The 12,362-nt window shown below is 39.0% G+C and overlaps 1 protein-coding gene across 3 annotated transcripts in view; it reads right to left on the bottom strand.

Annotated features, from left to right (window-relative positions):
- Positions 1 to 12,362, bottom strand: part of IQCM (IQ motif containing M) — a 482,806-nt gene that overhangs the window by 248,863 nt on the left and 221,581 nt on the right. For all 3 annotated transcript variants that reach the window (XM_040472666.1, XM_040472682.1, XM_040472674.1), the window contains exon 9: positions 4,733 to 4,788. In XM_040472666.1, the coding sequence (XP_040328600.1) occupies positions 4,733 to 4,788 (56 nt within the window). The remainder of the gene's footprint in view (positions 1 to 4,732; positions 4,789 to 12,362) is intronic.

Raw genomic sequence — 12,362 nt, 5'->3', positions numbered from 1 at the left:
GTTCTCTAATTCCCCCCCTCATACTCCTGGATTTTTTTCTCTTTCTCTCATCTTCCTCTTTTTCCATAATTTTATCTTCTAATTCACCTATCCTTCCTTTGCCTCTTCAATCCATGCTATGGCTGCCTACATTTTCTTTTCACCTCATTTATAGAATTTTTTAATTCATCAAGACTGTTTTTTAGTCCCTTGATCTCTGTAGCAATAGATTCTCTGCTGTCTTCTATGCTCTTTTAAACCCCAGCGATTAATTTTATGACTATTGTTCTAAATTCTTGTTCCATTATATTGCTTAAATCGGTTTTGACCAATTCACTAGCTGTCGCTACTTCCTGGAGTTTCTTTTGAGGAGAATTCTTCTGTTTCGTCATTTTGGCTAGTTTTCTGTCCCTTATGTGTTTTAAAAGCTTGTGTGCTCTGCACCTGCAAGCACTGTTATGTTAAAGTAGGATTATACACAGTCCAGGGCCTGGCCCTTCAAGAGGTGTTTTTTTCGGGGATTGTTACTTGCTCTCTGTTGTGACTTTGGTTATTTTATTACCCTGCTCATAGTAATATTTTGTACCCTCCACTAGGTGTGCTTTGATTTATTCCTTGGAGTAGCCCTGTAGAGGAAAACAGACAAACAGGAGACAAAAACATGCAAGCACACAAACAAAAAATACAAACAAATAAACAAAAACAAAAACTTAAAGACTAAAAACAAAAAAACCATAAACACTGACTACAAGTAAAGAAGAGGGTAGAGGTGATGCTTATGGAAGAGCACATACAAAGAGAGAAATGACAAGGGGGGTGGGGGGGAATAAACGATGATTAGCCAGAGAGACTAAAAGGCTTAATCCAGAGGGAGGAAAATAAAGAAGGAGGTGGGGAAAACGAAAGGAAGATAAAATTGCCCAGACAGAGAAGCTATATGGCTTGATTATTCCAGAGAGAGAGAAAGAAGTGTAAAGAAGGAGGTGTAGAACATGTATGAAGACAATGGATTAAATATATCTGTTTAGATAGACCAATAACCAAAGTAACCAGCCTAGGGGAAGGAAGAGATAAGGAGGAGAAATGGGGGAGAGGGGGTTAGAATATATCTATATATCCAGAATTGACCTAGAGTTAATCCAGGCAATGCTGAATCACTTGTCGAGAGGGGCTATCTGCAGGGTCTGTGCTGCTCTGGTGGATACGCAGTTACCCAGTGCAAGGGCATGTGTGTTGGCGAAATCTGAACCCACCTCCACTATGGGCCCTGGGCGTGATCCCTGAGGCCCCACCTCGGTGGTGGTGGTGGTAGGGTGGGTGGGGGGGATGGTGATTCCCCCAGTCTCTTCTCCACGGAGCCAGACTCAGTGGACTCCATTTGAGTCATCCTCAATGTGTCGTGGGTGCAGACAGGGCGGTCCTTTTCACTCCACCAACTGCCCTGACCCTGCGTTTGGCTAGGATTCAAAGTCCCACTCTGTGCGCTCTGGCACTGGGGAAGCACCTCTCTGTGCAGCGATATGTGGTCCCAGCTGGCTTTGTCTGTGCCACCGCATTTCAGGGAGGACCGACTTCTCCGATTGCAGACTGAGAGCTGCTGCCCTCACCGCAAGCCCCCAGGGTGGCGCACACAGGCAGGCTTTGTCTTTTCCCACAGCACTCCAGGCAAACGGCCGCCTTATACTCCTGCAGACTGTGCCCTCCACCCAGCCACTGTGCCCAGGGGTGGCAGATGCAGGCAGGTTTTGTACTATCGCACAGCCCTCCAGGGAGGGAACCACTTTCTCCAGCTGCATACTGAGCCTATGACTTACCACCACACCCAGGCCTGGCTCCCTTCCTCCCCAGGTGCGGGAACGGGGGTCAGCCCCTGTCTGAAGAAAGCCCCACAGTTAGAGACCGGATCCCTCTCAGTCTCAGTCTGCGGTCTTTCTCCTGTCCAGCTATGGTCCTGCACTCCCCTAGCCACTCTTTCTCTTCCCTTTGTCCATCTGCAGAAGGGAGTCCCTCCCCTCCGTGACCACGCAGCCTTTTTTTTATCTTCCCCAGTTGGTAGTTACCCACCTATTTTTTTTCCAGCTTTCCCATTTTATTTCTAGTAGATTCAGTCTCTTTTCCTCCCAGGCTCTGGTGTTCAAAGTCCTTTGGCTTCTATATTTCCTTGTTTGAGAGGCGCTGGACGTATGGATCCCTCTACTGCTCCGCCATGTTGGCCCTCTCCCCGCTGGCATTCTCTATTATTATGAACATCTTTTCCTTTAAGTTCTTGAACATTAACAATAGCTACCTTAAAGCTCTTTGCCCATTAATTCCAACATCTGGGATATCTTTTTCTTTGATGTAAATCATATTTTCCTGTTTCTTCATGTCTAGTATTTTATTTGTTGTATACTAAACATTTTACATTATACAGATTCTGAATTCTGTTACTGTCCTTGACAGAATGTTGGGTTTGTTTGTTTTTTTTCATTCTATTTGGTGGCCAAATTACTAGTTTATCATCTTGAACTTGTCAAGGCTTGATTTTACACTTTCATTAGGGCAAATCAATTTGTTTTGTCCTTAGTACTTAGGTGAATCCTTTAGTCCTAAGACACAGTTTCCACTCCTTAGGTTTTTGCCTTCTAAGATTTCTATGGAAAGAATGAGGTGCTCACTAACTCCCCATCACTCAATGGGACTTAAACTCCAATTTTTAACTACTTCCATTGTGAACAGCATGAAAAGTATGCCTAGGCTTTAAGTTCCATCGATGTAAAGAGTCTATCTTGTTCACGCTGTCTTTAGCACATAAAATATCAAGTGTTTAATATTTGTTGTTAAATGAATAAACTATAAAAGACTGAAATAAAATTTTCTCAAAAAAACAAAATACAAATCTGTTTTTCCTTTACCTCTGGACATTGTTCACTTATGCAATTGTATTTACTGGGTTCAGCTATATTCCAGAGATTATGTGAGGAGCTTTAAATAAAAGTGCAAACAGAATCAACAATCCTTGCCTTAACAGAGGTTGAAATTTTAGTCAGAGATCATTCTGGCACAATTTATAGTATCATAGCTATGTGTCTATAATTAAAGAACCTAGGTTTGAATCTAGCTCCATTGTCAACTAGCTGGATGACCCTAAATGAGATATTCAACCTCACTTTTTCTCATCCATAAAATGGTGATAACAAAAATACTTACTTCATTGTGTTCTTAAACAGGAGTTATATGAAAGTACAAAGTCAAGTACATAATAAGTCCAGACTGAGTGCTATGGCTAAACTTATTATAAGACTAGGTCTCCAGTAATATCCAATCTTAAACTGGACAGCTGTTAACTGAATATTTAAATTTTTTTTAAAGTTTATTTATTTTTAAGAGAGACAGAGACAGAATGTGAGTGGGTTGGGGCAGAGAGAGAGGGAGGCACAGAATCTGAAGCAGGCTCCAGGCTCCGAGCTGTCAGCACAGAGCCTGACGCAGGGCTTGAACTCACAAGCTGTGAGATCATGACCTAAGCTGAAGTCGGACATTCAACCGACTGAGCCACCCAGGCACCCCTGTTTACTGAATATTTAAATAATTGCATTGCATTTTTCATAGCCATATTTGGCCTAGATTTTCCATAAGTGCAATTCCATAGTACTTGAAACTTAGAGTCATATATATTTTGGAAATCATATTTTTTTTTAAATTTTAGGAAATTAATATAGTATATTTACCATATATTATGTAACACTCAAGCAGGGTCTGAGGCAGTGTCCTGATACAAAACACATCAATATTAATTAGCTAATGTAATTAATGTTAATATGTAGGCAAAATGTGAATATCCACATAAAATAGGAAAAGTAAAAACTGAATAATCATAATCACTTGTCACTTGAGGTCAGGTTTTTGACACCAAGTAATTTTAGTACCACCTTAAGTGACATCAACTTTCAGTTTCTGGAGCTTTCTGAATTTTGGAATTATGGAGGAGGAATTAGGGACCTTGTAGAGCCACATATTTTGAGCAAATGAGAAGAGGAATGAAGAAGGATATAAAGTAGAAGAAGGTAGCCTGATTAATATATTTAAATAAACTTGTATTTACTGGAGGCTTAGAGTTCCAAACTGGTAGCTTCTGACAAACTTCAGTCTCCAAGGTGTACCCCTTTACTATATGCATCTGGATGGCCTGGCACAGTGCTTTGCACCTCATTAGTCCTAAATAATATTTGGTGGGTTAATGAATGAATGTATTACCAGTAAATAAGAAAGCACAAGTGTGAAACTTCCCTTTCTGAGAACGTTCACAGTTACCTTTCCACAATCCATTCTTTCCCTCACACTGTCCAATCTATCTCATAAAATCAATAGTTTTTCACAAGTTTGTTAACAAATTTGATACATATAACAGCAGAGAAATCTTAACACTCTCTCAGAGTCATTGAAAGACATGCTTTTACCATAGTGAATTATAGTACCCTGTTTCTAATAAACAAAACAGATGAAACATCATATACTCTTGTTTACACTGATTTTCTCAGCTACTACACAGTAAGCTTCAGCCTGGTCTACTGAATGATCATTAATATACTCAAAAAAAAAAAGTTTTTTTTTCTCCTTGCCTTAGTCAAATTAAATGGGAACACTAAAACATATACGTTAAAAACTCAAGCTTTCAACCACATGCACTTCTTTAAACCTAGATACCTAAGTCAGGATAAAACCAAAAAAAGCACATTAATTTATACTTTTCTGCTATCACATAAAGATATACCTGGGTGGCTTTGGTTCTGGTTGGATAGACTGTTGCTCTTTCTTCAGTAAGGTTTTCTAGAATAGAGAAAGAAGAGTTGACATAAGTAGGAAAACAACTTCAATGTAAAATTATAATTTCACTAATGTTCTATTATCAAAGGGAGAAGGAACCATTCCATTCTAATCTATATTACAAACCTAAACACTGATGTAAATTTGTAAGTATACTATGAACTGAAACATCCAAGATGGAGTCAGGAATGTCAAAGGCCCTAGAATGTCAGGATCCAGGAGACCACCGGGGAAATGCACAACTACAAGTGGATGGAACATAAACTTTTAGACTGTGCTGGGCACAAACGGCTACATTGTGTTGCAGGTCTCAGAATGAAGCTTATATCACTGAATTCCAACCTAACAACTAGCATAGTAACATACCCTAAATAGACTAAAGTTAATTATTTTTACCTACACCAGTCATAATTCTTTCAAAACAACTTATAGAAGCCTGAGGTTTTTGCCTTTATATACTCTGTCTTTCGCCTCCCTCAGGTTCCTCCTGAATCTGTGTCTCCTGGACTGGAATTCCTAAAGACCTCAAAGAAACTTTTGGTCTGCTTTGCAGCCTAAGTACTTTCCTGTTTGACAATACTCAGAGGAGTAGGATCATTGTACTTCCTCCAGCATCTTTTGGCACCCAGGAATGCAGTTCCTACTGATCATTTCAGTGAACAAATATCCATACAAATCTATTACAGATGAGAATTTATTTATTTATTTACTTATTTATTTATTATTTATGTGTTCCCTGTCTTATAAAAGAGATTCAAGATAGCTTACAAAAAATATAGTACATATGAAAAAGGAAAATAACAAAGCCAGATTAAAGGGAAAATATAGATAGAGAGATAGTATCAAATATTTTCTGATATTTTTGTCACACAGATTTTGTTCTCAATTCCTAGCTATCAAAATGTTTGAACTGAGTTATGTTCCACCAAAATTCATATATTGAAGTCCTAATTCGCAATGTGACAATATTTGGAAATAAGGTCTTTCAGGGGTAATTAAGGTTAAATGTGGTCATAAGGGTGAAGCCCTAATCCAATAGAACTGTTGGCCTTATAAGAAGAGGAATAGATGGCCAGGGACACGTGTGCACAGAGAAACACCAAGAAGCAGCCATCTGTAAGCAAAGGAGAGAAGACTCAGGAGAAATCAACTCTGCCAGCATCTTGATCTTAGAATTCTAGTCTCCAGAAATGTGAGAAAATTAACTTCCATTATATAAGCTACCCACTCTGTGGTATTTTATTACGGCAGGCCTGGCAAACAACGAATACACAAAGTAATGAAGAAAACATGGTAGTTCTGACATTCACAATGTCTATAAGAGAAGCAAATTTAACTTCTGTGAAAAATTTCTTCCATGAGTTCTTCAAAAGAAGCGTAGTATGTTGTGATGATCAGTTTCAACAGCATCTCTTCAACAATTACATGAGAGTGTTTAATGTGGATTTTTTAAAGACAATTCTTCAATTATCTGTCAACATTGGAAAGAACAACCAGGAAGATAATTCTATAAGACTTAAGAATAACTGGGCCATTCCCTCCCTGGTCATTCTGTGTGATCCAAAGGTTAAACTTATGCCTAGAGGCATTGATGAATTGCATATCTACTTTATAATCTGCCATGACAAGTATTTTGCACAAAATATCTTTGGAAAAAAAATGGTCTCAAATAAGAGGAATTTGAGGAAATCTTGATAAATGAGTTAATGGATTTTGGATTGTTGGTTTTGTCTTCTCCCTCAGACTCTATAAGAAGTCAGGAACATAAAATGTCTTGGCTATTGTTATATGGTATGCTCATGATACCACAAGGAAATGCTCATTTTAGTTCTGGTTCTTAAGTTTCAAATATGTGTTTAACCACTATTTGACAACTAAAGCCAAAGAAGTTTCTTATATAAAAATCTCTAAATCTATAAAGGAAAAACATAAAGACAAGTGAAAGTAAGTTGTGTTTGCATTGCAAAAACCCCTCAATATTAGGACATAAGAATGATTGTTTTAAATATTTTAAACAAATTATAAGTCTCCCTTTTAAAGTTAAACTCATTCTGTGTCATATTACTCTCTCAGATGCATCTGACTTATATATGTTAATTTTATATTTGATGCCAATCATTTTTTAAGATCAAAGATTAACTTTTCTTCTATCATTATGTTAAAATGCAACAATCACCTTGAAAATTAGTTTGTAACCTCTCTCAAATATTTGTAACTTTTAGAATTCCCTGATGATGTTTTCATTTTCAAAGTAGGACATCATCTTCAAGAATAATACTGTAATTTTAAAAAAATTATGAGCAACATGTAGGTCATCATAAAACGTGAAGCAGGACCTACATATTTCAAATGTTGCCCTCAAGATGCTCCATGACACATATTCATGGCTACAAAAATACTAATGACTACAAAAATTAATTTTAACCAATATATTCCATACTTTGCACAAAACAATGTGCTTGGCTAAGAACACACTGTCCGTATGTGATACTATTATTTACACTTGCCAAGTTGATTTTTTTTTAACTGCTTCCTTCTTGGCCAGACTAACTGAATTGGCATGCTCTCCGTGATGAAGGGTGTCAAGATTGAAGGCTGCTAAGTAAAACAGTCTCAGACAAACATTCTTGAGGATTTTCAGTACTATGATAGTCTCTGATTTTTTTCCAGTTACCCTCTTGCAACCGCATGGCCTTAACAACCTCCATTGTGCTTCTCTCTTCCTATACTTCTCTCTTCCTATCAAAAACTGGTTTCTGTTTTGGATCTTTTCCAATTTGAGGGGGGGGTAGTCTCCATTTTAAAAAATCAGCAGCAGTCCTATTTAAGAGGTCCTGTGGACTTTTGATAAGTTTTAGTGTTCTACATACAGATATATTCAAATCTCAAGTCCATTCTGTCTTAATGTTTCAACTCCATTCTTTCTCAAAATCTTTCCTTTTCCACAGGTATGACCTGCTTCTTTAAACTATTTAAGCTCTTTGTCTCTAGATGACCATGCATTTGGAGTGACACATTCTAATTTTTTTTTTTTAATTTTATTTTTGAGAGAGACACAAGTGAGCAAGGGGCAGAGAGAGAGGGAGAAAGAAAGAGAATCCCAAGTGCGGAGCTTGAAGCAGGGCTCAAACTCAGGAACCACCTAGATCATGACCTGAGCCGAGGTCAGATGCTTAACCAACTGAGCCACTCAGGCACCCTACATTCTAAATACTTGATATAAGATGTAAGTCATTTACTAAACCCTCATGTCAAAATTTTTAAAACTTTTAACAACCTGTGTGTTATTTATTCCAAACCACTTCTCAGACTCCATTCCCCCACATATTTTCTCACATCCTACAATTTAACTGGTACCAAAATTAATTCTGATAATTTACACAATATTATTGCACCTCCAGCTTCTTTTTAGAAGCAGCTGTCTAATCCATCAATTCTTCTTTTCTTTCCAAATTTCATCTGGATTTTTTTTTCCTTTGGACAATTCTGCGAATTTCTCTCATACTATAATGATTAAATTTCTGATTAACCACAGATGAAATATGGAAGAAAATCTTTCATTTTGCATATTAACTCTAAGACATATTTCTTTTTTTAATGTTTTTATTTATTTTTAAGAGAGACAGACAGAACATGAGCAGGGGAGGGGCAGAGAGAGAGAGAGGGAGGCACAGAATCCAAGCAGGCTCCAGGCTCTGAGCTATCAGCACAGAGCCTGATGCAGGGCTCAAACCCACAAACCATAAGATCATGACACAAGCTGAAGTCAGTTGCTTAACTGACTGAGCCACCCAGGCACCCCTCCTAAGACATATTTCTATATTACTAGTATTAGTGTGGAATTCTAGAATATTTTTACTATAAAAAGGTAATCTATAATTGGCATATTGTACCTCCAATACTTACCCCAAATGTGGTTAAAGGGTATTTTCTAAATAGCAAGGAATTTTCATAGTTCTAAACAGTTATATGACCCTACCAGAAGTATATATAAACACACCATTAAAGGTAAAGTTAAAGGTTTGTTTAATAGTAGGTAATTGTGAAGATAAAATCATTAATAGCATATACATATAAAGTTACAATTACACATTAAAACATGTGAAATAAACTGAAAATCTTTTCCTGCCAGGCTTGACTATTAACACTTGTGTTTCCCCAGCAGAAGTCAGTCATGTCACTAGCACCTTCTGTGAAATAGCAGTAAGCTTCCTCCTTTATATTGCTACTGCTTCTTGTATAAGAAGCAATTTAAAGGGAGGAATGTCAATAGCTTGCACACATGCAGAACCAGAAGGCACCAAACACATCATTCTGGGATTTTTCACAAGTCAGTATCTTTGCATTATTAAATTTTAGAGCTTCCCCAAACACATAAAAACCACAGGAGGATTTTCAAGCCATATAACTGCCCCTAGGAAGCTGTGATATGCCCAGGAAACCCATGGATATTCAAAATCTCCTCATGTAGCAAGAGCAGCATCCATTTTGGAAGATGTTCTTAGGTGTAGCATTTTCTTCACGGTTCTTAAGAAAAATAGAGGGATTCCAAAGGTAATGCTGGCCACTCAGTAATGGCAATGAACTCAAAAAGCCATTCAACTTTCAGATTAGGGAAGACTGAAGAAGGTCTTTAGCTCAGCAACACACAGGTTGTTTCTTTACCAGTCACTATATAAAGTTTCTTCAATCTCCAAGAGAAATCAAAACTATAGGAATTTATCCTTCTAAATGCAGGAATTGAAGTATAACATGAAAGATAATAAAAAGACTAATGAGAGGAGGGAGCTGGATGGAGAAGTTTACATTACAATATAAGTCCCTCTGAAGGTTGAAATATATTTGTAAAAGATATAGACCCAGAAAACCGCCAGAAGACTAGCAGAACAGACTCTCCGGAGCCAAGCGTAGACAAGAGGCCCATGGAAGAGGGTAGGAAGGGTGGTGAGGTGGTGCACACTACACAGACTGGTGGGAGTGAGCCAGGGCGGAAGGGGCAGCCTGCCTGGCAAGTCAGAACCCCTGAAGTCTGGCTTGCAAAAGCTGAGGGGCCAGACTCCGTGAGTTCTGACAGCCAGCGGGACTTAACATCTGGAATCTTAAAGGTCAACAGCTCTGCTCAGAGAGCAGGGAGGGTGAGAGGATGCCGGGAGGGAGAGGTGTTGAGCCCTGGAAGAAAGAGTTCAGCTTGGCAGGGCAACAAAGGCACTGGCAATCACTATCTCCCTCTCCCCACCCCCCAGCAAAATCCCAAAGGGAACCAGTTCCTGTCACCAAACTTGCTTGCACGGTGCAAACACCCAATGCTGTGCTTCTGTGGATCCACCCCTCCGCTGGGTCTGCCTCCCTCCTGGTGCTCCAGGGCCCCTGCTGCAGGGGACCACCTGCAGCAAAGCAAGCTAAGCCTACCCCTCCCATCCCTGTGCACCTTGCAGATCCACCCTGGCTAATACACCAGATCCCATCAAAGCTGCACCACAAGTCTGGAAGTGTGCAAATCGCCAAGACAATGGCCACACAACTCCACAGTGAGTCCTGCCCTGGGTGAGGGGAAGATAAGGTACATACCAGTCTGGCTGCAGTCCCAGTGGTGGGCTGGGGACAGACATCAGGTGTGACTCCGGCCCCGTCCACCAACACAAGTTACTTCAGACAGCACAGGGGAAGTGCCCTGCAGTTCTGCACCACCCCAGGGAATACCCAAAATGATGAAACAGGAGAATTCTCCTCAAAAGAAACTGGAGGAGGTAGCAACAGGTAACGAACTGATCAAAAACGATTTAAGTAATATAATGGAACAAAAATTTAGAATAATAGTCATAAATTAATTGCTGGGCTTGAAAAAAGTATAGAGAATCTATTGCGACACAGATCAAGGGACTAAGAAATAGTCATGAGGAGCTAAAAAATGCTATAAATGAGGTGCAAAATAAAATGGAGGCAACCACAGCACAGATTGAAGAGGCAGAGGAGAGAACAGGTGAATTAGAAGATAAAATTATGGAAAAAGAGGAAGATGAGAAAAAAAGAGATAAAAAAATCCAAGAGTATGGGGGGAGAATTAGAGAACTAAATGATGCAATCAAATGGAACAATATCCATATAATAGAAATTCCTGAAGAGGAAGAGAGAGAGAAGGGGGCTGAAGGCGTACTTGAACAAATCATAGCTGAGAATTTCCCTGATCTGGGGAAGGAAAATGGCATTGAAATCCAAGAGGCACAGAGAACTCCCTTCAGATGTAACTTGCATCGATCTTCTGCAAGACATATCATAGTGAAACTGGCAAAATGCAATGATAAAGAGAAAATTCTGAAAGCAGCTAGAGATAAACAGGTTCCACCTACAAAGGGAGACCCTTTAGACTAGTGCAGACCTATCTACTGAAACTTGGCAGGCCAGAAAGGAATGCCAGGAATACTTCAATGTGATGAACAAAAAAAAAAAAAAAAAAAAAAAAAATGCAGCCAAGAACCCTTTATCCAGCAAGTCTGCCATTCAGAATAGAAGGAGACATAAAGGTCTTCCCAAACACACAAAAACTGAAGGAATTAATAACCGTTAAACCAGCCCTACAAGAGGTCCTAAGGGGGATTCTGTGGGTGAAATGTTGCAAGGACCACAAAGCACCAGAGACATCACTACATGCATGAAGCCTAAAAACACCACAATGACTCTGAACCCATATCCTTCAATAATAACACTCAATGTAAATTGACTAAATGCTCCAACCAAAAGAAATAGGGTGTCAGAATAGATAAAAAAAAAAGCAAGACCCATCTATTTGCTGTCTACACGAGACTCATCTTAGACCTGAGGACACCTTTAGATTGAAGGTGAGGGGATGGAGAACTATCTATCATGCTACTGGAAGTCAAAAGAAAGCTGGAGTAGCCATACTTATATCAGACAAACTAGACTTCAAATTAAAGACTGTAACAAGATATGAAGAAGGGCATTTTATAATAATTACAGGGACTATCCATCAGAAGAGCTAACAATTACAAATGTCTATGTGCCGAATATGGGAGCCCCCAAATATATAAAACAATTAACCACAAACATAAGCAACATTATTGATAAGAATGTGGTAATTGCAGGGGACTTTAATACCCCACTTACAACAATGGATAGATCATCTAGACACAGGATCAATAAAGAATCAAGGGCCCTGAATGATAAATTGGATCAGATGGACTTGACAGATATATTTACAACTCTGCATCCCAAAGCAACAGATTATACTTTCTTCTCAAATGCACATGGAACATTCTCCAAGATAGATCACATACTGGGTCACAAAACAGCCCTTCATAAGTATAAAAGAATTGAGATCATACCATGCACACTTTCAGACCAAAATGCTATGAAACTTGAAATCAACCACAGGAAAAAGTCTGGAAAACCTCCAAAAGCATGGAGGTTAAAGAACACCCTCCTAGACTATAGATGCTGGAGAGGATGTGGAGAAACGGGAACCCTCTTGCACTGTTGGTGGGAATGCAAATTGGTGCAGCCGCTCTGGAAAGTAGTGTGGAGGTTCCTCAGAAAATTAAAAATAGACCTACCCTATGACC

The sequence above is a fragment of the Herpailurus yagouaroundi genome, unplaced genomic scaffold, assembly GCF_014898765.1.
Source record: "Herpailurus yagouaroundi ecotype Mexico unplaced genomic scaffold, PumYag 28, whole genome shotgun sequence".
Lineage (NCBI taxonomy): Eukaryota > Metazoa > Chordata > Mammalia > Carnivora > Felidae > Herpailurus > Herpailurus yagouaroundi.
Note: the sequence above shows the minus strand (reverse complement) of the source record. Positions and strands in the feature narration are given on the sequence as shown.